At 46.6% G+C, this 25,694-nt stretch overlaps 1 protein-coding gene across 3 annotated transcripts in view; it reads right to left on the bottom strand.

Moving 5' to 3' along the window:
• Window positions 1-446: 446 nt before the first annotated feature.
• The window catches only part of LOC102566216 (macrophage mannose receptor 1-like), a 93,909-nt gene continuing 68,661 nt past the window's right edge, over window positions 447-25,694 (bottom strand). For 2 of the 3 annotated variants that reach the window (XM_019497887.2, XM_014601566.3), the window contains 7 exons: window positions 23,523-23,688; window positions 16,052-16,204; window positions 15,228-15,344; window positions 13,367-13,480; window positions 6,138-6,299; window positions 2,798-2,839; window positions 447-1,259 (listed from right to left, as the gene is read on the bottom strand). In XM_019497887.2, coding sequence (XP_019353432.1) covers window positions 1,120-1,259; window positions 2,798-2,839; window positions 6,138-6,299; window positions 13,367-13,480; window positions 15,228-15,344; window positions 16,052-16,204; window positions 23,523-23,688 — 894 coding nt within the window. In that variant the 3' untranslated portion in view covers window positions 447-1,119. Of the gene's footprint in view, window positions 1,260-2,797; window positions 2,840-6,137; window positions 6,300-13,366; window positions 13,481-15,227; window positions 15,345-16,051; window positions 16,205-20,652; window positions 20,719-23,522; window positions 23,689-25,694 lie in introns of those variants that run through there. The other variant, XR_009462668.1, reaches the window with a different exon arrangement.

Below are 25,694 nucleotides of genomic sequence, written 5' to 3'. Positions count from 1 at the left end.
CCTTCCAAAAAAAGGTGTAGCCTCCACTCTCTTCCCTCAATTGACTCTCGTCCGATTGTCTCATCTCACAGCTGCAATGTTAACATTGCATCTCACTAGTTCCCTGGAGACGATGGCAATTCTTCTTTCTAATCATTCATTGTCTTGGTTATCCATCAAGGTGTGAATGTTCCATGTTGTAAAAATCATTGTCGTCTTATGATGTTTTTGACCACAGAGAAAGTGATCCTGCTGGATGCACTGTTCCAAGCAGAAGCAGATAATACAGCCTAGGTTTGGGGCACCTTTTTAGCTCCTTCCCCATGTAGGATGAGCAAAGTGTATCCTGATAAGACCACTTAGTCATAATAGCAGCTGCTGAATTTCACCTCAGCAATTACTTGCTGTAGAAAGATAGGCAATACCTTGATAGTTCCCACACAAAATTACAAAATCATTTGCAGAACTGAGATTGATTACAAGTTTATTTATAATCAAGGTTTATTTGAACTTGATTACAAGTAACTACATTACTGTTACTACACTAAAGAAAATGAAAGCAGCAAGGTTTTGTGTCTCCAAAAATTTCCTGAAGTGATAATGTGTAATACTTCTTTACATAAACAGTAAAACGTAATTCCCATTCAAAAACAAACAAATAAAACAGGAGTGGGTTGCTAGAATGAATTTTGTGGGATAACTTTCAGAATGTCAGCAGAGTGCTTTTTGGGTTCCACAAAGCAAATTCAATGATCGTGATATCTTAGGGCCATCTAGTTCTAAATAAGAAATGATATTTCTTATTGATATTTATTATGATATTTATCCATGCTCATTTGTTCCATTTATGAGAAGAGTCTGAATGCTAGAACAATATAATAGTAATAAATGTTTCTGCTTGCTTAAAAATGCATACAACATAAAATAAGCAATTACTGCTACAAGAGAACTTGTCTTTGGTTCAAGATTCAATTCATTCCACTTAGTTAAATTACCAAAATCTGGCACATCCATAGTTTTATTAAACTAGAGGACAGTGTGTACATTCTGCCTGATACTGCCTACAGAATCCTTTATTTCACTACTTCCTTAAGCAGTATCAGTGCTATTCAGTTGTGTCTCATTGCCTTCATCACTTTTTTACTTTTGATTTTGCCTTTTTTTCTTGTATAAGAAAGAGGCCATGAGGCCAGCTCCCGCTAAACTGAGAATGGCCAGCACTCCCAGTATCCAGATTGCAAGGCTGCCAGACGCAGAAGACTCCTCATCCTTCTTCTCTTCTGTAACCAAATACAGAACATTGTTAAATGCATTGGTGATTATATTAGATGACAACTACTGAGTATAGAGAACAAAGGAGCAAATTCTCAACCCTGCCAGGGCATGCTGGGTTCAAGCGATGATGGAGATTTCCATCCTGAACTTGGGCCCCAGATGGACTTTACATTTATGGCACAATTAACACCATAAATTGCCAAAAAATGCATGTCTTGTTATGCATGTCTGATATACAATAGCAAGATGCATTAGTTTGAGGATCCAGGATCAGATCTCATTAAATTAACATCTGTCAAGACCCTTGGAGACAGTTCTGCTCCAACCTGGGCACTAACCTATGTCAAAGGATTACTGGTGATTATCCTTTCCTTTAACAGAGCCCTGTGTTTAAGGAGACTCAGATTATGGTGGGAGCAGCAGTAACTATGGAGGAAGATATGAACATATTTCATATTATAACTTGAATAAAGAGTTTTTAGTCTTTGAACAATCTATGATCTGTTCACTATTTGTTATTTGTGTTCCATGATCGTTCACCTTGATCACATGAAATTGTCTCTGCTCCCAATTGGGAAACAAATAAACCTGCTTGGAAATGTTTATTTATGACCCATCATCATTTTTACATTTTGTATTTTTTCATCCTAAATAAGGATAAAATAATTTCAGAAAGCTAGTGAGTTCTGGGTATTTTCATGAGTGCCTGATAGGTATGAATGCTGACAAAGGCATGTGATTCACAAATAACAGAACTCCATGAACAGCAGCAGAAAATACACTGGCCACTTATAACAATAATTACAAATCTGTCTTCATTATTCAAATAGCTTTATCCTGACTACATGCATCCAATCTTGATGTCCCTACTCACATCTAGTTTCAAGTCAACACCTATTTAATTCAATAGGACCATGAGAATTGGCCAGAAGAAAGACTCATTGAAAACTTAGAGCTAGGTGATACCCAAACAAAAAGTCATGTGAAACTATCCTGCTCCCATGAGATCACGGTCTGAAAAGGAGGAAGTTTCCTTCCATAGTCTCTCCCTCATGCAAACCTTTATAGATGCAGTTATGTGAGGTAGACTGCCATGGTTCTACCTCACTAAAACTGTGCGTGCCATAGGCATCCAAAAGCTGTGTTTTCCAAGTATAGGGTCTGTGACCGTCCTTGGCCCTAATCCTTGCTTAAGACATGAAAACAAGAGAGGTACAGTACACCCCTCCTATACTCTTGCCTTATTCTTGCCCTCCTATGAAAGGGAGGGGCCTAATTCAAACCTAAGGAAGGACCTTAGGATTTGGTCCAATGGAAGCTGATCCAATGAGGCCAAGGCATCATTTGTAACAGTTACAATTTTAGACAGGAACATGAACTGTTAATCATTTAGGAAACCATTTTGAAATAATTTAATTTTTTTTCAGAATTACTTAAGGATTTTAGGATTATGTATCCCACTGAATTTGAGTGGTTTTGAAACTTGCACTATATACTCTTATTGAACTTGGGATTTTAATACTTTGTTTAAAAATAACCCTACCTCTTTCACTTGAAATCTTCACAGTTTTTTCAAGTTCAATCACTTTAAAAGGAAAAAAGACATATTCAGAATGTACAAAAGTTGGACTATTTCACTGAAAACTATACTGGATTGAAAAATAGGAAGGCTTGCAGTTGTGTTTATAGTGCTCTTACACTCATAAAGAAAATTAGAAGAGATAAAATATGTGACAAGAGCTTTATCTACTTTTTAATATAATTAAACTATAAAACTAGAGAAGTAAACTCTTTTGTAAAACCTCTTACTTTGAGGAATAATAGAAAATAGGACTGGAAGGGAGCTCAGGAGATCATCTAGTCCAGCCCCCTGCTCAAAGCAGGACCATCCCCAACTAGATCATTCCACCCTGGGCTTTGTCAAGCTGGGGCTTAAAAACCTCCAAGGATGGAGATTCTACCACATTTCTAGTTAACTTGTTCCAATGCTTCACTGAGAACAATCTAGTCTGACTCCATCCTCTCTGGAACCACCCTTCAGGTAGTTAAGGCTGCTATCAAATCCCCCCTTAGTCTTCTCTTCTGCAGACTAAAACCCAGTTCCCTCAGTCCCTCTTCCAGAAGCCATGTGCCCCAGACCCTGAATCATTCCTGTTGCTCTCCTGTGGGCTCTCACCAACTTGTCTATATCCTTTCTATAGTAGGGTGATACAGTACTCCAGATGTTGCCTCACCAATACAGAATTGAGTAGAATAATTCCTTCCCTTGATCTGCTCTGGGACAGCAGCAATTTGAGCCGGATTAGAGCAGTTTACACCAGGGCCATTCCTGCCCTACTCTGCCCCAGGCTCCAGGTGGTGGCATCAGGTGGCAGAGGGACTGGCTAGAGCATGAGGCTGTTGAAAGTGTGAAGCTGTTTGGCTAGGCAGCAAGCAGGAGTCTGGCCCCCTGCTGGCTGGGTTCACTGGGCACAATTTACACCCGTGGTCAGTGTCTACACTTGCATCTACTGTCCCCGACAGTACTATTTCACAACTGCATTTAATTTAATGCAGCCTAATACCGTCACGTGTAGACAGTGATGTTTTACTCTGCAGTCAATTAGTCCACTCCACAGTAAAGCACACATGTCAATGTGGCCATTAAGTAGGGAAATAGTTCTTACTGGGCGCATCTACATGAGACATTTTAGTGTGAAGTAGCATAGTTTACTGCACAGTAAGCATGTGCATCTCTATATGTACATGCTTACTGCACAGTAAACCTCACTAATCATGAGTAAATAGCAAATTTAGTTGCAATTAGTAATGGCACAGTAGCGCTCATGTAGATGCCTGACCAGGAGCAAATCTGCTCCCAGTCTGCTGGCCACCAGGGGACGGGAAATTGTTCCCTGACCCCAGGATCTGCCGCTCAGGCAGGCTCCACCAATGAAGCCCAGGTGGTGGGGACAATGTTCCCCTGCTCCCACCAGGGAACTCCAGGCCCCCTGCTCCAAGATTGCAATTGGCAAGCAGGGACCTGGGAAATAATGATCATGGAGCTTGAGCTCCAGTGCCAGCCCCCCGATGTGGAGCCAGTGCTGAGATCTCAATACTAGCCCCACCCACGTCCATGATCATGGAGCTGAGCAGGGAACAGGTTGGGGAGCTTGATTTGTGACTACCCAGATCTGCGCTCATAGAGATGAGCAGAGAACAAGCTCCTCAGCCTCCACCCTGCAATCATGGAGGAGGGGCTGGGAACTGTCCCAATCAGGGGCAGGTGTCAGTCCCGATCAAGTAAAAGCTGCAGCAGTAGGGTAAGTCCCAGACCCCTACCCCGATCTGCCAGTGGGGCAGCTAGCAGAAAGCTAGCTGCTTGGTGCTGCACCAGTGGATGGGGCAAGGGGTTGGGACCTGCCCCTGTCCTGCAGCTCTTTCCAAGTCCTCTGCCCCTGATGGGGAAACCAGGGCCAGGAGCTCCCTGCTGCTGGAGTAGGGTAAAATTGTCCCCACCCCAGCAGCAGGCAGCCCCCTGGGGGCATCTGTCTCTTGGTCCAGTGTTCCCTGCCAGCCCTTGGGCTAGCACCCAGGGGGCACCTAGAGCTCCCCTTGTGGTGGTAGGGGCCCATTGCAGGGCTCCAGGAAATGGAAGCAATATCCTTCCATTAGCAGCAATCTGCTCCCTTGTCCCTGCATGTCACCTGCCCAGGAGCATTTACTCATGAGTAGTTTACTCACAAGTAAACAGATCTTGGATCAAATGCACGTGTAGATGTGCCCATCAAGAAGGGAAATTATCTTTCATCATGCACTTCCCAAATAACAAGCATGACCAGAAGTGCAGAGAGACTTCTGTATAATCTGAAACTAAATAAGCTAGAACTTTTCATCTTAGAGAAAAGATAACTGAAGGGAGATGAATAAAACCTAACCCCCACCCCCACCCCCCCCAGCTTTGGTCTCAACTGAGCACACTGAAGCCAGAGGGAAAGAACTGGGCACAGGGAAGGCAGAAAACAGGGGAGTGTATGGAGCACTGGAGAGCAAGGTGGGGCACTGGAACAACCCTATTTTTACTGGACAGCCCTGTTTTAAACACAGATGTTCCTTAAATGGGATGTATGGTCACCAAATTAAGTGAAATTAAAACAAATAAGTTGTACAACATGCCGTTCCATGTTGCTAATATATAATACCACAGAATCTGGAAAATGAAGCATAAGAATGAGATTAACTGTTTCTAAATTGGCTACAGTATTTGTTTTATATTTAAAAGAAAATGGCAATAAAATGATTACCACAACACCAATAAAATCTTTTGATAAAGATGACAGATTAAATTTTCAAAAATGGCTGTAGAGTTTAGATGTTTAATTTCAGAATCAGTTCTCAGAGTGTGGGTACCTGGGCTTTTCTGCCAAAGAAGCGCATTTGAAATGCTTCCATTTGTGCATACAAAAGCAGAGGTACTGTAAACTGCTAGTTATTTTTTAATAGTGTCTGACACTTGGATGAATTCTTTACATTGCACTAGGAGAATAGATTGCCAATATACCATGATATCACTTATTATACCATCATCATGGTTTTTAATCACAGAAGGAGTGAGGTCCTGGCAGTCTCCAACAGGAGTTATGAGGACAAAAACAGGCCCCAAATAAAACCCCAATTATTTTAAGGTGAAGGTTGTTAAATTTAAGAAGCCATATCATATAGTTTTTGTAGCCACACAGGGCTGGATTCAGCTCCCCAGGAAGTGGCATGTTTCTATACACAGCCTCAGCCCCCTACCATACCACAGCTGCATATATTGTAATATTACACAGAGATATTTTTATAGTATACATACTCTAATAATAACTGATAAACATTAATATATAATTAACTATATTACTTACAGTTTGATTTTTCACAAACAAATCCTTGTTCATAAGAACACTCAAGTTTATTCCAAAATCCATATAATGCAGCAACCTCAACACAGTGACCTCCCTCATTGGGCTGTTCTGCATTCCAGTTGGCAAAATCCACTGCAGTGTTATCTAGCCATAACCACTGGCCTAAAGTCAAAATGAATGTGTATAAAAAAATAAGAAAAACATTCTCCTATACACAGCAGTTCCGAACTAATATCTGCTTTCCAGGTATCAGCACATTTATTGTATTATTAGAGGGAGCTCAAGAAAAATTAGACCATAATCCTATCTATTAGGCAATAATTTAATTTCATTTACTATTAACTAACACCTAAGAACTCTATTAACAAAAGAGTACATAATGTAATAAATGTAAATGGCATGTGGAATTTGAAGCAACACACAAAAAGTTGGGCTTGCAAATTCAGAGGTATGAAATTGAGTTAAGAAGAACAAAAAATAACGCAAACAAAACAAGCATCTGAAAATATATTCAAGTATATTATAGCAAAACAATTATACTTTGTTTTAATGCATCCCTGCTTGGGTCTTATGTTTTATTTGCTTTGTAATAGAAACCATGTACAATTGATTTGTGACTACTTGTTTACTGTCAGTATTTGCCTAAGCCCGGGAATCTGTCCACTCACAATAGGTATCTGGGTGTCATCCAAATACAAGCATATCATAAACCATGCCTTCTCATGAAAAATTCTGACAGACCACAGACGCTGAAGATGGTGATAACATGAAATGTTGGAGCACACCATCTAAGAATGGAGATAGGGTTCATGAAGAACTGTTTAACACATCTTTCTGACAGGAAGCAATTAATCCATTCCAAGCCAGGTCCATTTATACCTGGCTATAGCTGTTTGATGATCAGTGGTTTTTAGACCCAACATCATTGCAGACATCAAGGTTCAGTAACCCTGGACTTAGAGGGTTGTGTCTACAGAGGTCAGTTCAACATCTGTACTTACTAACTTCATGACCTCTCTGCTCATACAATGGACCTGGAGTGCCCATTTGTAACAAGAATCAAAACCATTGCCCATCATTAGAAGGATATCACTGAGCAATTTAACGTGTGCTTTTTATCCAGGTCACAATAAAAAATTGAGGCATCTAGATATTTTAAAAGGCATTTAACCTTTTTCAGTTTGGGTCCGGCAGCGGTGAGAGATGCACAGGCAGAAGCCCGTTGCAACCCTGCAAGCATAGGACCCCTCAGTGACCCCGAGCACAGGTGGCAGACCCCCAACTGACCCCCAGCACAGCCAGAGGTAAGCAGAGCCTGCAGCAGGAGGGGCGTAGCCAGCTGCGGGGAGGCAGCTGAGAGGAGCCGAGGAGGGTCATGCCCCCTCCATCTCCTACTTGACCCAGCCCCCCAGGGAACTGCACGACCAGAGCCTCATGAACCAAACACACAAACAGGCATGCTTCTGTGCCTGGTGCACAACTTAGAACAGGAGTTCTCTGAACAATCCTGGCTGGGTTGTGAGTGACTACAGGGCTCTGGGGGCTGGGTTCAAGGGTCTGGGGGCACAGATAGTTTTTTTCCTCGATCCTCCTGGTCATGGGCCTCAGAGGGAGAGGTGTATTGGAGAGGTCCACAGAAGACTCTAATGATGATGCCATCATGAGGGGTTTGGCTTCTTTGACCATGGTCCGCACCTTAAGGAGAGAGGCAGTGGCTTGTTGGGGAGGGATGGCCTCCACCTCACCCTGAAAGGGAAGAAGCTCATCTTGGCCAGGATGACTGACCTATTGGACAGGGCTTTAAGCTGGGATCACTGGAGATAGGTGATCAATTAACAGTTCTATCCCAGGTCACAACAGCCACAGTAGTAATAGACCAGGTAGCTGAAGGGAACCCACTCTGAACACAGCCCAAGGAAAGGTCACGTCCCAGTGCACAGGGAAGCCTGGAGCTTCCCACGGCAGGCTCAGCTGCCTGTACACAAATGCCAGGAGTTTGGGGAACAAGCAAAAGGAACTGGCTCTACTCTTGAATTACAATGATTATGATCTCATAGGGATAATGAAAACCTGGTGGGACTCCACCTATGACTGGTCTGTAAGTATAGGAGACTATACCTTGTACAGGAGAGACTGTGTTGGGAAGAAGGGTGGGGTGTAGCTCTCTACATGAAGGAGCAATACACTTCCCTTCAAACTGAGTTTAGCACCCAAGGAGGGTATCTCTAGACCCTCTGGGTTAAAATACAGGGGGAGCATGGGGAAGGGGACATAACTGTAGGAGTCTATTACAGACATCCCAACCAAGAGGAAGAGCTGGACTGAGAATTCAATAGGGAAGTGGCTGAGGCTGCATGCTCCTGATGTCTGATCATCACAGGGGGGCTTCAACCTCCCCAACATCTCATGGGAAGAGCACATGGCCAAACCTGGCCAGTTGCATAGCTTCCTTGCATGCATTGCCGACCTCTACTTAATGCAAGAGGTCTACAGGCTGACTAGGAGAGAGGCACTGCTGGATCTGGTTCTGGCCAAAGGGGATGATCTGGTGAGTGATCTGAGGATTGAGAGGAAGCTTGGTGATAGTGACCATGAACTGACCACTTTTTCTGTCCAACAGAAGTGTCTCAGTAAAAAAGAACTCCTCAACTTTGGGAAGGCCAACTTTCAAAAACTCAGGAGACTGGTCAACCAAGCACTCAGATACCATGGCCCCTTAGAAAGGGGAGCCCATGGACAATGGTTGTTTCTTAAGAACGTAATCCTCAAAGCACAAAGAAAGTCCATCCCATCCTGAAGGAAGTGCAGTTAGTGTGCTGGGGTTCCCCCTTGGCTCAATAGGGAACTTTTGGACCTCCTGAAGCTAAAAGAGAAGCTTATGCAAGATGGAAAATGGGAGTCATCACCAGGGATCCAGGTTTTCTGTTTCCCATGGAAAAACAGAGGGAATCCGTGGTTTTCTCTTTCTTTCAGAGAAAACAGAGATTTCACTGCTGGCACTGGCGGCCCCACAAGTAAGCAGCAGTGGCTGCCCATGCCAGCAGTGATGGCTGCTACCTACAAAACCTCCCACTGATGCCTCAGAACCACACTCAGAGCTGTGTGGCCAGCAGCAGTGGCGCAGTGCGGGATGGTGGTGGGGATGGCTGCATGCCAGCTGGCCACCACCACACTGCCACTGCTGCCTGGCAGCCAGCCACACAGCTCCGGGCACAGCTCCATGGCAGCAGCAGGGGATTTTGTAGGCAGTGGACATTACTGCTGGCATGGTTTTCTAGATAAGTGTGAGTGCCCCCCCCGCCACCAGCCACCATCCCTCACCATGGCTGCAGAGCCGGCCACAGAGCTGTGCTCCAGTTGCATGCAAGCCTCCCTCTCCCCATCCCCTGGGCAGGTGGCTGGGTGGCATGTGTGCAGCCCGCACATGGCGGGTTCCACCACACTGCGCCCTGCATCACTTGCCCACAAAGCCCCCTGCCCTCACCCCCTGTGAGGTGGGCACCCCTCCCCTCACCCCCTGGCCCTGCTCCCAGCTGTAGTGTGCTGCCTGGGGCCAGCAGCATGCCCCACTCCCTCAGCCCCCAACCATCTTCCCCAGCCCTGCCCCACAACTCCCAAGCCCCACTTACCTCTAGGATCCAGGGGCAAAGGGCATGGCTCCACGGTGACAGCGCTTGCCCGTAAAGCCCCCCCCCCCCCCAACCTTCATACAGCCACCACCACCCTGCACCATTGTGGAGCTGTGCAGCCAGTTGCAGGGCATGCCACTGCATGCAAGCCCCCCATTCCACCCCCTGTCCAGGTGGCACATATGTGGCCCACACACGGTGGTTGCTACCACACTGCTGCTGCCGTGCCCTGTGCCACTTGCCCACAAAGCCATGCAGGTGGCCATGGGACAGTAGCTCAGGGTGCAGTGGCAGAGTTGCGGTGGCAGCCTCCATGTGAGAACCCCCTGTCTGGCCAGCCAGCACGTGCGTGGGCCCCACAGAGTGGCACTCCTGCCCTCACCTCTTGGCCTTGCTCTTGGGAGTGGGCATAGGGGCACACTCCCCCCCTTCTTGATCTACCCCCCCAGCACCTTCCCTTTTCCCCACCCTGCCATGCCCTTTCCCCCACACACACTTACCTGCTGGGATGTGTATCAGTGTCTGTGTCTGCATGTCTGTGCCTGTGTGTCTGTGGGTCTGGGGGGCTGTTGTGAGGGGCATCAGGAAGGCTGTTGAGAATGTGGGGGGGAGTGCGGGGCACCAGCTGTGCTGCAGGGGTCTGTGGGGGGCCTTTAATTTTTATCACGGATTTTGGGTTTTTAATCAGAGAATTTGCAATTTTTAATCAGAGAAAACCAGGATCCCTGGTCATCACCAAGGAGGACTACACAGCACTAGCCTGCACCTGTAGAGAGAGGACCAGAAAAGCCAAGGCAGACACCAAACTCAGGCTAGCCATGGGAATCAAGGACAACAAAAAGTCCTTCTTCAGGTGTATCAGAGGAAGAACAAAGGCAACATTGGACCCCTGCTAAATCAAAGGGGGCAGCTGATGACTGATGTTCAGGAAAAGGCAAATCTCCTAAACGATTACTTTGCATCAGTCTTCCACTCATCCAAAGTGGCCACCCTGTCAGATAGGACACAAAGCATCCAGGGGGCAGGAGATGGGCCCACAATTGATGTAGATCAAGTGAGGGAACACCTCAAAAGACTCATCCAAAAGTCCGCAGGCCCAGATGGTATGCACCCGAGAGTCCTGAAGGAGCTGGTGGACATCATAGCATGCCCTATGGCGAAGATATTTGAGAACTTGTGGCACTTGGGAGAATCATAGAATCATAGAAGTAGGGTCAGAAGGGACCTTGTAGATCTTCAAGTCCGACCCCCTGCCTGGGCAGGAGGAAAACTGGGCTCAAATGACCCCAGCCAGGTAGTCAGCAAGCCTCTTCTTAAAGACTCCCAGGGTAGGAGCCAGCACCACTTCCCTTGGAAGTTGGTTCCAGATCCTAGCCACCCTAACTGTGAAGTAGTTCTTACGGATGTCTAATCTAAACCTACTCTCCAACAACTTATTGCTTGTTATCCCGGGGGGCGCTAGGGGAAACAAGGTCTCCCCCAAACCCTTCTGTTCCCCCCTAGTGAGTTTATAGACGGTCACCAGGTCCCCCCTGAGCCTTCTCTTGTGAAGGCTGAACAGGTTCAGGTCCCATAGCCTCTCATTGTAGGGTCTGCCCTGCTGTCCCCAGATCATGCAGGTGGCCCTCCTCTGGACCCTCTCAATGTTGTCCACATCCCTCTTGAAGTGGGGTGCCCAGAACTGGACACACTACTCCAGCTGTGGCCTGACCAGTGTCGCGTAGAGGGGGAGGATCACCTCCTTGGCTCTACTTGAGAAGTAGTGGAGGATTGGAAATGAGCCACTGTAGTCCCAATCATCAAGAAAGGAAGGAAGGAAGACTCAGGGAATTATAGACCAATCAGTCTGACATCCATCCTTGGAAAGATCCTGGAGAAAATTATCAAGCAGCAGGCTAATGGAAGGCAACTTTCTGAGTGCCAGCCAACATGGCTTTGTTGCTGGAAGGTCTTGCCTGACAAACCTTGTCTCCTTCTATGATCAGATGACACATTGCCTGGAACAAGGGAGACGAGGTTGATGTCATATATCTGGATTTCAAGAAAGCCTTTGACTTGGTCTCCCATGATGTCCTCATAGCTAAGCTGGAAAACTGTGGCCTTGACCATCGCATGGTCCGATGGCTGGGGAACTGACTCCGGGGTCAGACCCAAAGTGTACTGGTTGATGGCAGCAAATCAACATGGCACGCAGTGACTAGTGGTGTCCCTCAGGGCTCAGTACTCAGGCCAGTACTCTTCAACATTTTCATAAATGATCTGGATTCAGGCATCAGATGCAGACTGGCAAAGTTCACACATGACACTAAACTATGGGGGAAGGCAGTCACATTGGAGAACAGATTGGGGATACAGGCTGACCTGGACAGGCTCGCAAGGTGGATGGACCAAAACCTGATGGCATTTAATGCAGAGAAGTGCAGGGTGCTCCAACTTGAGTGGAAAAACCAGTATCATTCTTATAGGGTCAGCAGTGCTATACTTACTAGCACCATGACTGAAAGAGACTTGGGGGTTCACAAGATGAACATGAGCCACCAATGTGATGCTGTAGCAGGCAAAGCAAAGCAAACTCTGGCTTGCATCCACCAATACATCTCAAGCAAAACCAGGGATATCATCCTCCCGCTCTACTCTGTGGGCTGAGGAGGAAGGCACATTCAGACAATGGAACTAAGGGCAAAGCAGCCCAGAGAAATGTGATAAGGGATGAACAAGCCCCAAAGAAATCATATAGAGGGTGAGAGAACCTAGAGAAACTGGGAAGGGAGCTAGAAATAGAGTACCTGAGGGACTGTGATATAGAGGGAGCTGTTGCCCAGCCTGAGGACCTAGAAGGGGCAACTGGAAAGTCCAAGAATGCTGTGGGCTACTGTGAGGCTGAGAAAGAGGGAAAGAAAGGGAGAGGGAGGGAGAGCAAGAGAAATCTCCATAGCAGCAACAGGTTATCAGGCTACAATTTGGCTACCTAAGGACAGGCTCCCAAACTATCTTTCATAACATCAAGTTGTGGCAAGGGAGATGGGAGAGGTGCACTAAGGTGCCAGAGGGCAAAGCAGGCTGATGCAGGCCACCAGAAAGTGACAGACTTTCTGAGGGGCCCTAGGCCTACTACACCTGCAGCACCACATTATCTGGCCCATGGGGTTTCCCACAGACCTGGAAATGTAGGGGAGGTGGCATACTGGAAGCATTATTTGCCACAGTTTCCAGAGCAGCATCAAATTTCCAGACCTGTAAGGTAGTCCACAGGCTGGATTGTGCTGGTGTGTGGGGTCGAGCTGTGGTTGTTGCCAGTGCACATGGTCACTCCAAAGGTGAATTGAAAGCAAACCAACTCTACGTGCTGAACCCATGCTGGATCAGATCTGTGGACATGTCTCTCATCATTCATTCAGCCTGCAGGGCTAAATAGGTTGAGCACCACCAGTGTAGGGGACGCCTAGAACCATCCTCTTTGATATTAGGTGGTACTAAGAAACATATATAGACCTACCAGAACATCATTAGAATGTATATTTAAAGGTAAAAATGACCTCTGGGGAATAATATTTGTTGAATACTTGTTTGGATTGAATGCTGAAATAAAAAAAGAATTACCATCCATATTTCTGTACATTCCTATCCAAAAACCGTTCATTCTTGTGCCACTCCATAGTAAAGATGTCCAGAAATCGAACCATCCCAAATCGAATAAAAAACTGGAAAAACCACCTGGAAAGTATTAAGATAACCTGGGTCAGCATACATTAAAATGACACTCCTTCAAATCTAACACAAAAATTAAGTTTATTTTGAAGAGGAATCAGGAGCCAATCAGAGTTTGTGCATGTGCTCAACACACATGTCCTGCCCTTGAAGCACTCAACCCTAGATGCCAGCCAGTAGGGGAGTTATTACTCCTTGTGACTCTACAGCAACCTCATTCCCCTTCACTTACCTACCAGTAAAGGACCAGGGAAGTTTCTGGAGCAAACTTCTCCAAGGTGGAAAGGAGACAGAGGAAAGTCTGGCATATTTGTACTGATCTTTCCTTCTGATGACCTTTTGTGTTGTTCACCCCTGCAAGTTGCTTAAAAACTGGAGTGCCTATGATCTGAGCAGCAACAGGACAGAGAGCAAAGAGGATGGTATGGTTGGAAGATAAAAGAATAGAGTTGGAAGGATGGAAACAGGAGCATTAACTGAGGAATGATAGAAAGGAAAGGGAAAGATTGGGAAAAACATAGTTGAAGAGAAGAGAACAGCAGAGGAAATTGAAAAAAAGATTTAGACAACTGGGATGACTGGGGAGAAAGAATTATGCAACGTTAAGAATAAAATTCAAAGAACTCTGACAGTATAAGGAATATGTGAAGATATGCAGTCCAAGGGGGAAAAAACTATGAGAGAAAAGGGGAAGTGTAAGGGTAACAACTAAATAAATAAGTTATCATTGAAAAGCTTTGTGAGATATTAAAAAGGAAGGGTGGAAAATAAGAGGGATGAGAATGTGGTTTACACACTGAAATTTTAGTAGAGCATCAAAAATTAAAATTCTAGGCCTATGCTACTACAAAAATATATTATTTTATTTTTCTTCAAACCTTTCTTACGTTTTCTGTCTGAAGGTTTTTGAGAACTAAAGATAGCAACCAGTGTGGCTGCTTTCTTAGGCTGTGAGTGTGAATCAAATGAATGTAGCTTCTACAATCTTTATATATTTATTTTAAGAGAACATTTGCAACCAGAACCAGAAGTAGCTTCTGGTATGGACCCTGGGTAGGATTTAAGGCAATGCAAATAGACAGAACTGCTCAACTACTATTTCCAATTCTAGGCTGTATACAGAAAGGCCAAGACCTTGGGATGAAGAAAATCCATAACAAGGTAAGCAAGACAAAAGGAAAAAGACAAAAATAGGGAGGGGAAGATAGGTACAGCTAATGAGGGAAATGCATCAGCTCTCATGTTTGCCTGTCAACTGATGCAGTTGCATGTCTTCTGCATTTTTCTCTCCTGACTCCTGAATAATTGCACATTTGAAAACTTTTCCCATCAACCCATCAAACTATTGCCATTGCTAATTGCCCAGTTGTAAAGGGCACAGTATTAGATGTCCAGCAACAAACAGTAGAGGACACCTGAAGCTATCTCCATTGATATTAAGTGGTAAGAGACATATAGGGCGCATCTACATGTTGCCCTATGGCAATGTTGTTGCTGCACTGTTTTAGCCACTCCTTCACTGTAGCAGCGGGCTAAAAAGGTGGAGCATGTCACTATGATGAAGTAGCTGCTAGTCACATGTACAGCCACGTAGTCGCTACATCATCATAGTGCATCGTTATGGCAACATAGTGTGATGTGTACACATGCCCATACAGACCTATCAGATCACCAGTATTAATAGATAAAACAGGTAATAATAATCTCAGTGGTAAATATATATTATGTTTAAACACTGAAAGAAAAAAATTACCATAACTCTTTTCATAGTATTGAAACCAACTCTTGGACAGTAGTTTTTGAGATATCAGTATTCTGTATGTCAGAAAATCAGACTCAGCCGAATCTTCTACTGAAGCCAAAGTAGCACCTGAAAAGTATTAATATAGCCTGGGTGAGCACATATTGAAATAATTCACTCCTTCAAACCTACCACAAAAAACCACTTTATTCTGAAGAGCTTTACTCCACTCCTGCTTGTTTTTGCTCTCCATTCTTATGCCTCCTAAGAATAAAGAGCAAAAAAAAAAAGAACTTGTGCTTGTATCAAGTGACAGCTCAACCAAGCAAGGGCAATCTTTGAAAATCTACACATTTTTATTTTAGCATTGAGCAGGTCAGAAGGTATACCGCTGAACTACTGGATCCAGGGTACAAAAGAGCAATGGGATGTATGGATGAAACTGATGTTACATGTTTAGGCCAAAGTGGTCATCAAGGCTATATGAAGTAGAATAGATACTATTTTACAGTCTGGAATTGTATTGTACAAAATAAATCAATTTACTATCTATGCTGAAAACATGAATATCACAGTAACTTGCTAATATGTGTAATCCAGACCATGAGCCTGAATGTAAAATTAAAGTCAATTATATCTTTCTAGTTTCATTGCTTCAACTGTGAAAAGCAAGAGCAAAAAAACACTAGAAATAGTGGAAAGAATATCCAGCTTAAAATAATTATATTATTTAACAATAAAAACTGTTTCAATAATTGAAATTTTAACTCTTGAAGATGTTTAATGAGTGTTTTATGCCTGTATGTAAATCTTTCATCTCAACAGAAAACTCTTACCTAATTTAATACATTCCAGAGAGGCTTGGGCCCAGCTTCTTTCAGCTGATGTTTCAATGTAATAGCAATGACTACGGTATGGAATCCAAGATCTGAGGCTATCTGATTCAGGGCAGTGCTCAGCTGATTCCTCAAAACCAGAAGGGGCCACAGCTATTAGGAAACCATATAATTTGAAATCAGTCCTTTATTCTTAAAACCCATAAGTAGTCTGAAAAGTTATTCATTATGCACATAGTGGGCAACGATGAGTAACCGCTGACTTACTAATGATGCTAGGAAAATAATACCCAAGATTCATAATTAACAAATGATATAAAGCCTGGAACTTCTATTGTCCCTTACAAAAGACTACCTTTGAAGCAATGATGTTGCAACTGCATATTGTATTGCTGGTTATCCTATTTTTAGTCACACTGGCTGCGTCCAGACAAAGGTGGCCGTTGTTCTCTGTGCTGCAGCTGAGCAGTGCAGAAGGTTTTATTGACCCCATCCAGGGGTAAAAAAAAAAAAAAAAAGTGGTGCAGCGCACGCAGAGCCAGCTGGCAACAGTCAAAACCGAAGCTGAGCTGGCCAGAGTCGTGCTACAGCTACCAGCCAAGCTCCATGCAGCAGAATCACAGCTTTTGCAGCTCTGGGAGGCTCCCAGGACCCCAAGTAAGGCTTATGGGGCCTCATTCTGGCCCTCCCACAAGTTGTGAGGGAGGGAGTGGCATTGGGGCTGGGGCAGAAGCGGGTGCTACACAGCTGGGGTGGGGTACAGGACAGGGGGTGCAGTTCTTGCTGCTATGGCCTGCTGCTGTGGGCTGGGGCCGGGGAACATGCTAGGTTCTTCCTGGTGAGGGGCCAGGCTGGGCTGTATTCAGGGTGGGTGGCACCGGTGCTGGGAGGGGGGCTACAGGGGGCTGCAGCCACCCAAAAGTAGCCCCCCTGACCCCTCTCCCAGTGTTGCCGCCATCTGCCCTGAGTGCAGCAGGGCCCAACCCCCATCCCGGGAAGATTCCATTGTGGGCCCCCGCCCACAGCAGCAGCCTGTAGCAGCAGGAGCTGCACCCCCTGTGCCGCACCCCAACCTGGCTGTGCAGCACCGGCCTCCGCCCCAGCCCCAGCCCCAAGCCCACTCCATCCCTCCCCACCGGTGGGGGTGCAAATTGAAGTGCCACTCACACCAGCCCCTGGGGCTGGGCTCTTCCCAGCAGTTGAGGTGAGTGCTGGCAGCACTAGGAGGGGGGTTGGGGGATACAGCAAATTTTGGGGTGGCTGTAGCCCCCCCACAACCCCCCTCCCAGAGCTGCCACTGCCCTCTCTGAGAGCAGCCCAGCACAGCTCCCACTGGGAACAGCCCAGTGAGGCCCCTGACCCCAGCAGATTTATCTGCTGCTGATGCAGTCAAGGTCTTGGAATGTATCTCTATTTGTTACCTTGTAAAGTGGATTCCCTTTATGTGAATTTGAGTTATGTGCAGTTTTTCAGGAACTCATGTACCACATACAACAAGGAAAACCTGTATGCAGTAAAGCATCACCATCTACATGTGTGCAGCATTTACTGTGCAGTAAATTAGTCTACTGCATGGTTGGCTACTAACTGTAAATCCAGGTGGTAGATTTACCATGCAATAGCTACTGCACAGTAGCATATGTGTAGACAGCTGACCAGGACCAAATTGCTCCTAGTCAGCCTGTCAGAACTGTCCCCTATCCCAGGTAGCTGCCTGCTTTCCAGGCCCATGCTGGCATGGGGCATGGGGCTGGGAAACAGGTAGCTGTCCAGGGCATGGGACAGTTTCCCAGACCCAACCCCAACCTGTTGATTGGGACACAGGGTTCAGAAGTGGCAGCTACCTGGGGTAGGAGATGGTTTCCCAGCCCTTGCCCCTATCTGCCAATTGGGGCACAGAGCTGGGAAGCAGGCAGCTGCCTGAGGCAGGGGACAGTTTCCCAACCCCTGCCCCAAACTACCAATCTGGGTGTGGGGCTGGGAGGCAGTTGCCTCAAAGGTAGGACAGCCCCATCCCACTACCCCGTGGAGCCCAGGCCTGACCCCAGTGTCCCTTGCCAGCCCAAGGCTAGCACCTAGGAGAGCCTGGAGCAGCTGCTGTCTGCTGTAGGGAGGCAGAGCAAGGCAGGAATATCTCTACACTGAACTGTTCCCATCAGGCACAAATTTGCTCCCAACAGACACACGTGTAGAAGTGTTCACAAGGAAAGCTTACTGCACCTTATTTTACTTCACAGTAAGCTTAAAGTGCATTGATAGCACATGTAGATGCAACCACTGTGTCATTATATGATACCTGTTACTGTGGTATCTGAATGTCATATGTAAATATGTTTTTAAAAACTTTGCTTTTTGCAATTCTAAATATAACTCTTAATCCTGTGTGCAACTCTTGTTGGACTAATTACTGAGTTGCATACCTACATCAAAGGATGTCTGTGGCCCGACAGATTAACATACTAGTTACCTTATATTAAAAAAGAAAGATATTTAGTATCCCACACCAGCAAGAGTGTGTAGTTCAAAGACTGCTAAAAGACTTTTTAAAGGTGTCATTAGACAGGATTCCTACCAACAGGTCTCAGCTTTCTAGTCAGACTGGTCAAAACAGCTTTGACGCTAGAATTACTGGCCTTCACGGGTGGACATAAACCCTTCTCCTGCATTCCACTCTGATTACTACTCTAACCCTCTCTGAGAACCTTCAGAATGAGCTTCTGAAGGGATAGGCAGCATGAGACAAGATAGTCTTCATCCGTGAAGGAGATGGTCTTAATTTCTCTTCTAAAGGTAATAGCTTGTTCTCTTACAGGTTGGCTAATCTCCTCTGAAGGGCTTTAAACTAGGCTCATCAGGGGACAGGGAAGCAGAGGATAAGGAGAACCTAGGATCAGTGAGCCACAAGAAATGCACTGGATCTGTCCAGGTAAGCACTAAGGTAATCACTAAGGGGCCTGATAGACATTAGGACAGCGGGGTACCAACGGCACCCACTGGGGGGCTTAAATGTCTCTACATTAATGCTAGGGGCATGGGGAACAAGCAGGAGGAACTTGCACTCCTGGTTGCAAGCAACAACTTCAACCTGGTTGGACTAACTGAAACCTGGTGGGACCCTACTCACAATTGGGCAGTAGGCATTGGGGGTTACAGGTTGTACAAACAAGATAGAGTGGGGGAAAAATGGGGGGGGGCGGTGTTGCGCTCTATGTAATCAAGATGGGATCAGAGGAGGGCCAAACTGAGGTACTGTGGGTCAGGATACAAGGTGTGGGGGGGAAAGGGACTTGGTAGTGGGGGTCTACTGTAGACCGCCACACCAGGAGGATGAGCTAGACCTGGAAGTCTCCAGATAGCTCTCAGAGGCTATACAGTCAAGAGATATGGTTGTCATGGGTGACCTAAACTACCTTGACATCTGCTGGGAGGAGCAGTCAGCCAAATCTAACCACTCACATAGGTTATTAACCTGCATACAGAACCTCCACCTAACACAGGACATATACAATTCCACTGGGGAAAATGCCTTGCTGGACTTGGTGTTAGGTACAGGGGATGACCTAGTGGGGAATCTGCAGGTACAAGGTAACCTAGGGGATAGTGACCATCAATTGATTGAATTCACTATCTGTCAAAGAGTGGGTAAACTAACCAGCAGTGCTGAAGTGCTAGACTTCAGAAAGGCTAACTTCAATGTGCTTCAGGAGATTAGTGACGCATTAAAGCTCAAGAGCATTAGTGAAATGGCGGTCCAGGAAGGGTGGTTGTTCCTCAAGGGAGAGATCTTATGGGTGAAGGAGACAATCCCATCATGCATAAAAGGGGGAAAAGGGGCCAAGAAGCCCTCTTGGCTGAATAGGGAAGTCCAAGAAAACCTAAGGGCAAAGAAAGAGGTATAAAGCCAGGAGAAAACTACCAAGAAGGATTATACCTCCCTGGCTCGCACTTGCAGGGAATCAGTTAGGAAGGCGAAAGCAGGATTAGAACTCAGGTTGGCGACAAAAATTAAGGACAACAAAAAGTCTTTCTTCAGGTATATGGGGAGCAAAAGGAAGGCGCAGGGTAGAATAAGACCTCTACATGGCAAACTAGGCCAACTGGTGACAGACAGGGGGGAAAAAGCTGAGCTCTTCAATGAATTCTTTGCACCTGTATTCCTAGACACAGACCAAGACAAATCTCCCAGTTGGATCATAGATAGACACAGGAGGGACACCAGCCCACCAACTGTTAGCGCAGATGTAGTGAAGGGGCATTTGAAGGGGCTGGATGTGTTCAAATCAGCGGGCCTGGATAAAATTCATCCAAGGGTGCTGAAGGAATTGGCCAGTGTCATAGCAGAGCTGCTAGCATGGCTGTTCGAGCACTCATGGTACTCCAGTCAGGTCCCAGAGGACTGGAAAAGGGCCAGTGTGGTCCCTATTTTCAAGAAGGGGAGGAGGGAGGAACTGGGAAAGTATAGGCCAGTTAGTCTTACCTCTATCCTTGGGAAAACTCTGGAAAAATTCATTAAGGATCACATTTGTGGGAGCCCAGCAGGGGAAATAATGCTGAAAGGAAATCAGCACAGATTCATTGCAGGTAAATCCTGCCTGACTAACCTTGTTTCTTTTCATGACCAGGTCACAAAATGCTTAGACGCAGGAGTCGAGGTAGATGTCATCTACCTAGAATTGAAGAAGGCATTCAATACAGTATCTCATTCTGGTCTCATAAATAAACTGACAGGCTGGGATGTAGATGATTACGTGGTCAGGTGGGTGGCAAATTGGCTTAGGGGTTGCACCCAGAGAGTGGTGATGGATGTGTCGATATCGACCTGGAAAGATATGGGCAGTGGAGTCTCACAAGGCTCAGTCCTTGGACCAGCGCGATTTAATGTTTTCATCAGTGACTTGGACGAGGGCATAGAGAGCACCCTGACCAAGTTCACAGGTGATACCAAATTATGGGGCCAAGTTAACACACCAGAGCAGGGGTGGGCAAAATACGGCCTGTGGGCTGGATGCAGCCCATGAGGCCATTCTATCCAGCCCACAGGGCCCCTAAAAATATTTAGAAAATTTAAATTTATCTGTCCTTGGTTACTGTCAAAGATGACAGGATGAGCTGGTGCTGAGGATGAGGAAAAGCAGCCCCTCCCCCACCCTGTGGCTGGCACTCCCTGCTGCAGCCACTTGCAGCCCACGTGGGGCTGTCCTGAGCAGGCACAGGCAGCCCCATGCAGGCTGCAAGTAGCTGCAGCGCGGGGCGCCAGTGACAGGGTGGGCAAGGAGCTGCATTTCCCCTGCACTCAGCACCAGCTTGTAACCTGCCCCGCTGCCAGCCTGGGCCCCGCGTCAGCTTTGGGCTTGCCCATCAGGGCTGCGCCGTGGCAGCAGCAGCTGCAGCCCCCCAACTTGTCTCACCAGGCAGTGTTTGCTGCTGCTGCCCAGCGGGTGAGCTCTGGGCAGGCAGCAGCAGCAAACACTGCCCAGCGCAAACAGGGGGGGCCACAGCTGTTCCCGCAGCAGCATAGCCCTGATGGGCAAGGCCAGAGCCAGCACGGGGCCCAGGCTGGCAGTGGGGGTGGGTTACAAGCTGGTGCTGAGTGTGGTGGGGGGAGGAAGGTGGCCCCTCCCCTGCCCGTGGCTGGCACTCCACGCTGCACCCGCTTGCAGCCCACATGGGGCTGCCTGAGCCTGATCAGGACAGCCCTGTGCAGGCTGTGAGCAACTGCAGCAGGGAGCTCTGGCCATGGGGCGGGTGAGGGGCTGCTTCCCACCCCCCTCCCCCACGCTCAATACCAGCTCCTTCCCTGCCAGCAAGCAGGGGGTCAGGGCTGCACACTGCCCCCTGCCTGTACCACAGGGCTGGGGAGGCATTGTGAGTGAGAGGGTGCACAGGGCCCGCACCCATGTCCCAGGGCCAGTGCCAGCGGAGCCCAGAGCATGGTGGCAGGAGTACACGGTCCCAGCTGGCAGGAGCTCTATAGAGCCAGGCTAGCTCCCCCCTCTCCCTACTGGTGCAGCCTAGCCTGGCTCCACAGACCCCTGCCAGCCTGTGCCCTGCTCTGGGCCCTGCCAGTGCTGGCCCTGGGACATTGGTCCCAAGATGGTGACCAGGGAGCAGGGCACCTGTCAAGGGGCAGGGTACCCATATGGCCCTCAACAGCTTGCCACAACTTGGTAAGCGGCCCTCTGACCAAAATAATCGCTCACCCCTGCACCAGAGGGTAGGGAATGGATTCAGGTGGATCTGGACAGATTGAAAAAATGGGCAGAATGAAATAGGATGCAGTTCAACAAAGACAAGCACAAAGTGCTGCACCTGGGCAAAAAGAACCATCAATACAGTTACAGGCTGGGAGATGACCATCTCAGCAGCACAGCAGCGGAAAGGGATCTTGGAGTCATAGTTGACTCCAAGATGAACATGAGCCATCAATGTGACTCAGTGATCAACAAGGCTAACCGCACTTTATCATGCATTAGCAAATGCATGATGAACAGGTCCAGGGAGGTGATGCTTCCCCTCTGTGCAGCACTGGTCAGACCACAGTTGGAGTACTGCATCCAGTTTTGGGCGCTGCACTTCAAGAGGGATGCAAAGACTCCAGAGGGGGTTCAGAGGAGGGCCACTCATATGGTCAGAGGCCTGCAGGCAAGATCCTACGAGGAGAAACTGAGAGACCTAGATCTCTTCAGCTTTTGCAAGAGAAGGCTGCGAGATGATCTTATGGCTGCTTATAAATTCATTGGGGGGGTCAGCAGGGAATAGGAGATGCTCTATTTACTAGGGCACCCCTTGGAGTAACTAGGAACAATGGCCACAAAGTGATGGAGAGCAGATTTAGGTTGGACATTAGAAAGAACTTCTTCACAGTAAGGGCTCCCAGAATCTTGAATGGGCTTCCAAGGGAGATGGTGCTCTCCCCTACCTTGGGGGTCTCAAGAGGAGACTGGACAAGCATCTAGCTGGGATTGTCTGGCCCCAGCGCTCTTTCCTGCCCAGGCCAGGGGGTTGGACTTGATGACCTACTGAGGTCCCTTCTGACCCTAACATCAATGAATCTGTGAGTTCTGAGTGCCAATCTACACTACATCAAAACCAAATGCAATACATACATTAAATTTAAAAGAAAATGAAAAACATCTCTAGGAAGGAAAAGGGCACATTAGCTGGTGTGAACAGGAATACTTGTATTGAAGTCAATAGATCTATGCCCATTTCACCAACTGAGACTTTAACATGCCAAGATCTTTAAATCCATATACTAAGCAACAGTAGAATCCCACACTCCAAAAGAATCATAGTATCATAAAACCATAGAAAGTTAGGTTGGAAGGTGGAGGGTATTCTTCAAGGACTTTCCTCTGAAGCTTTGTATACTAGCCAGTGAGAGAAACAGAATATTGGACTAAAGAGATTACTGATGTGAACCCCTATGGTAAGTACTACATTCTTAAAATTGTTACATTTATTTGCTTACCATCTGACTGTTTGCAGACTGAAGAGAAGTTTTTATTACAGGATGCTGTCTTCCAGTACCCATCTATGTCTACATAGACACAGGCTCTTTTAGTCTTTGGCTCTCCCCTTGCCCATTGAGAATACTTGATTACCCAGTTATCAGTCCATTGGTAATATGTGGGCATCTGAAAACATAATTAAATTTAGCTAATATGATTTGCATCACAAAATAACTGAAACTTAATTTTAATTACACTTATTTGAGCTTTTCATCACACAAGCTATGTTTATTTCTCCTTTTAAATCTTCTCCTTATGAATTCCTGGGACACATGGAGAGTAATATTTTATCTGAAAGAACTTATTCATTCCTGTAAGGGGGCACTATAAACAATATTCAGAGAGGGTTTATAGCTATAAACAATATTCAGATTGTGCTGAATGATGCAAGTTCTTCCCTGGAGGAAATGACAGCATAAATGGATTAGGCATAATGAGGATATTACAAGCCAGTACAAGCCAACAGCAGATCCAGAGTTGGCATGGTCATATCCAGAATTAATTGGGAAGCTCATTTCTACTATAATGTATTATCATTATCACCTGTTTACATGCCCTTTTATTGCCTGAATATGAGATATTATTTATTAACATGGAGTTTTTTTGTTTGCTGAAGTAAACCCTCTAACACATGGTAAAAACCATAGATGATTAAATGTGAAGTCAGTTCCAAGATACTGTGCCAAGGAATAGTTCTTCCTAATCCATCCTACCTAATCTGAATTTTTATTTTATTTAAAAATCTAGATTATAATGTTAATTAATTTGGACAGTATTACTTGGTACTCAACAGCCTAAAATTATCATATAAAATATCCCTCTCCCACCTGCAATAACCTCAATGGTAAGTAACCATATAATAGACAGTTAGACTTTTAAAACTGCTATGTACATCCCGGTTCATGGTTCTTAGTCACACTTACATTTCCCCACAGTTTCTATAGCTCTCTTTCTTTCTTCACTGCTTCTCGCCAGGTACATTTACATAAGATGGTTTACTGCAAAGTAGTATAGTTTACTGCACAGTAAGCATGCGCATCTACACATGTACATGCTTACTGCTGCAAACCTCACTAATCATGAGTAAATATGCTACCTGCAAATGCAAGTAGCAAATTTACTTTTGATTAGTAATGGCATAGTATCACTTGTGTAGATGCCTGACCAAGAGGAAATGTGCTTCCAGTCAGCTGGCCATCAGAGGGCAGGAGATCTCTCCCTGCCCCCATGAGCTGCCTACTGCTGGGGCAGGCTCCACCACTGGAGCCCAGGCGGGGACTATGGCCCACTGCCACAGCAGCATGGAGATCCAAGCCCCCCTGCTCTGAGATCACAACTGGGGAGCAGGGACTGGAATATTCTTATCTCCTAGCCCCTGCTTCACCATTGAGATTGGGGAGTGGGGGCCTAGAAGACCCTTATCTCCCAGCGCCAGCTCCCCAACCTGCCCATTTCTGCACTCATGTAGCTGAGCAGGGAACAGGCTCCCCACACTCCACCCCACAATGTAGTGGGGCTGAGAATTGTCCTTATCATAGGCAGGTCCCAGCCCCATGGTGATCAAGGCATGGGGCTTGGGAAGAGCTGCAGGGTAGTGTAGGTCCCAGGCCCCTACCACATCTGCCACTGGGGCAGCTAGCAGTGAGCTAGCTGCCCCACTGGCAGATTGGGGCAGGGACCTGAGACCTTCAGCTGTTCCCAAGTCCCCTGCCCCTGATCAGGACCCAGGGCCAGAAACTTGCTGCTGGGGCAGGGGAACATTGTCTCTGCCCCAGCAACAGGCAGCCCCTTGGGACAGAGTGTAATGTCCCAGCCCCAGCCAAGAGAGAGCTGTCTCTTGGCCCAGTGCTCCCTGTCAGCCCGTGGGCTAGAACCCAAGGGGAGCCTAGAGCTCCACTGGTGGCAGCAGGGGCCCACTGCAAGGCCCCAGGAATTGAAAGTATTTAGCTGCCATTAGCAGAAAATCTGCTTCCCCTTCCCTGCATTTGTAGATACCTGCCCAGGAGAGTTTACTCGTGAGTACATTTATCCCTGATCAAGCACATGTGTAGATGGGTCCACCATGACCTTCTCTCTGGGTCCTCATATCCAATTTGTGTGCTTGCTATAGAACTGTAATAGGAATACTAGAA

This window comes from Alligator mississippiensis, chromosome 5 (assembly GCF_030867095.1).
Source record: "Alligator mississippiensis isolate rAllMis1 chromosome 5, rAllMis1, whole genome shotgun sequence".
In the NCBI taxonomy this organism is placed as follows: Eukaryota; Metazoa; Chordata; order Crocodylia; family Alligatoridae; genus Alligator; species Alligator mississippiensis.
This window is presented reverse-complemented; position numbering and strand designations above follow the sequence as displayed.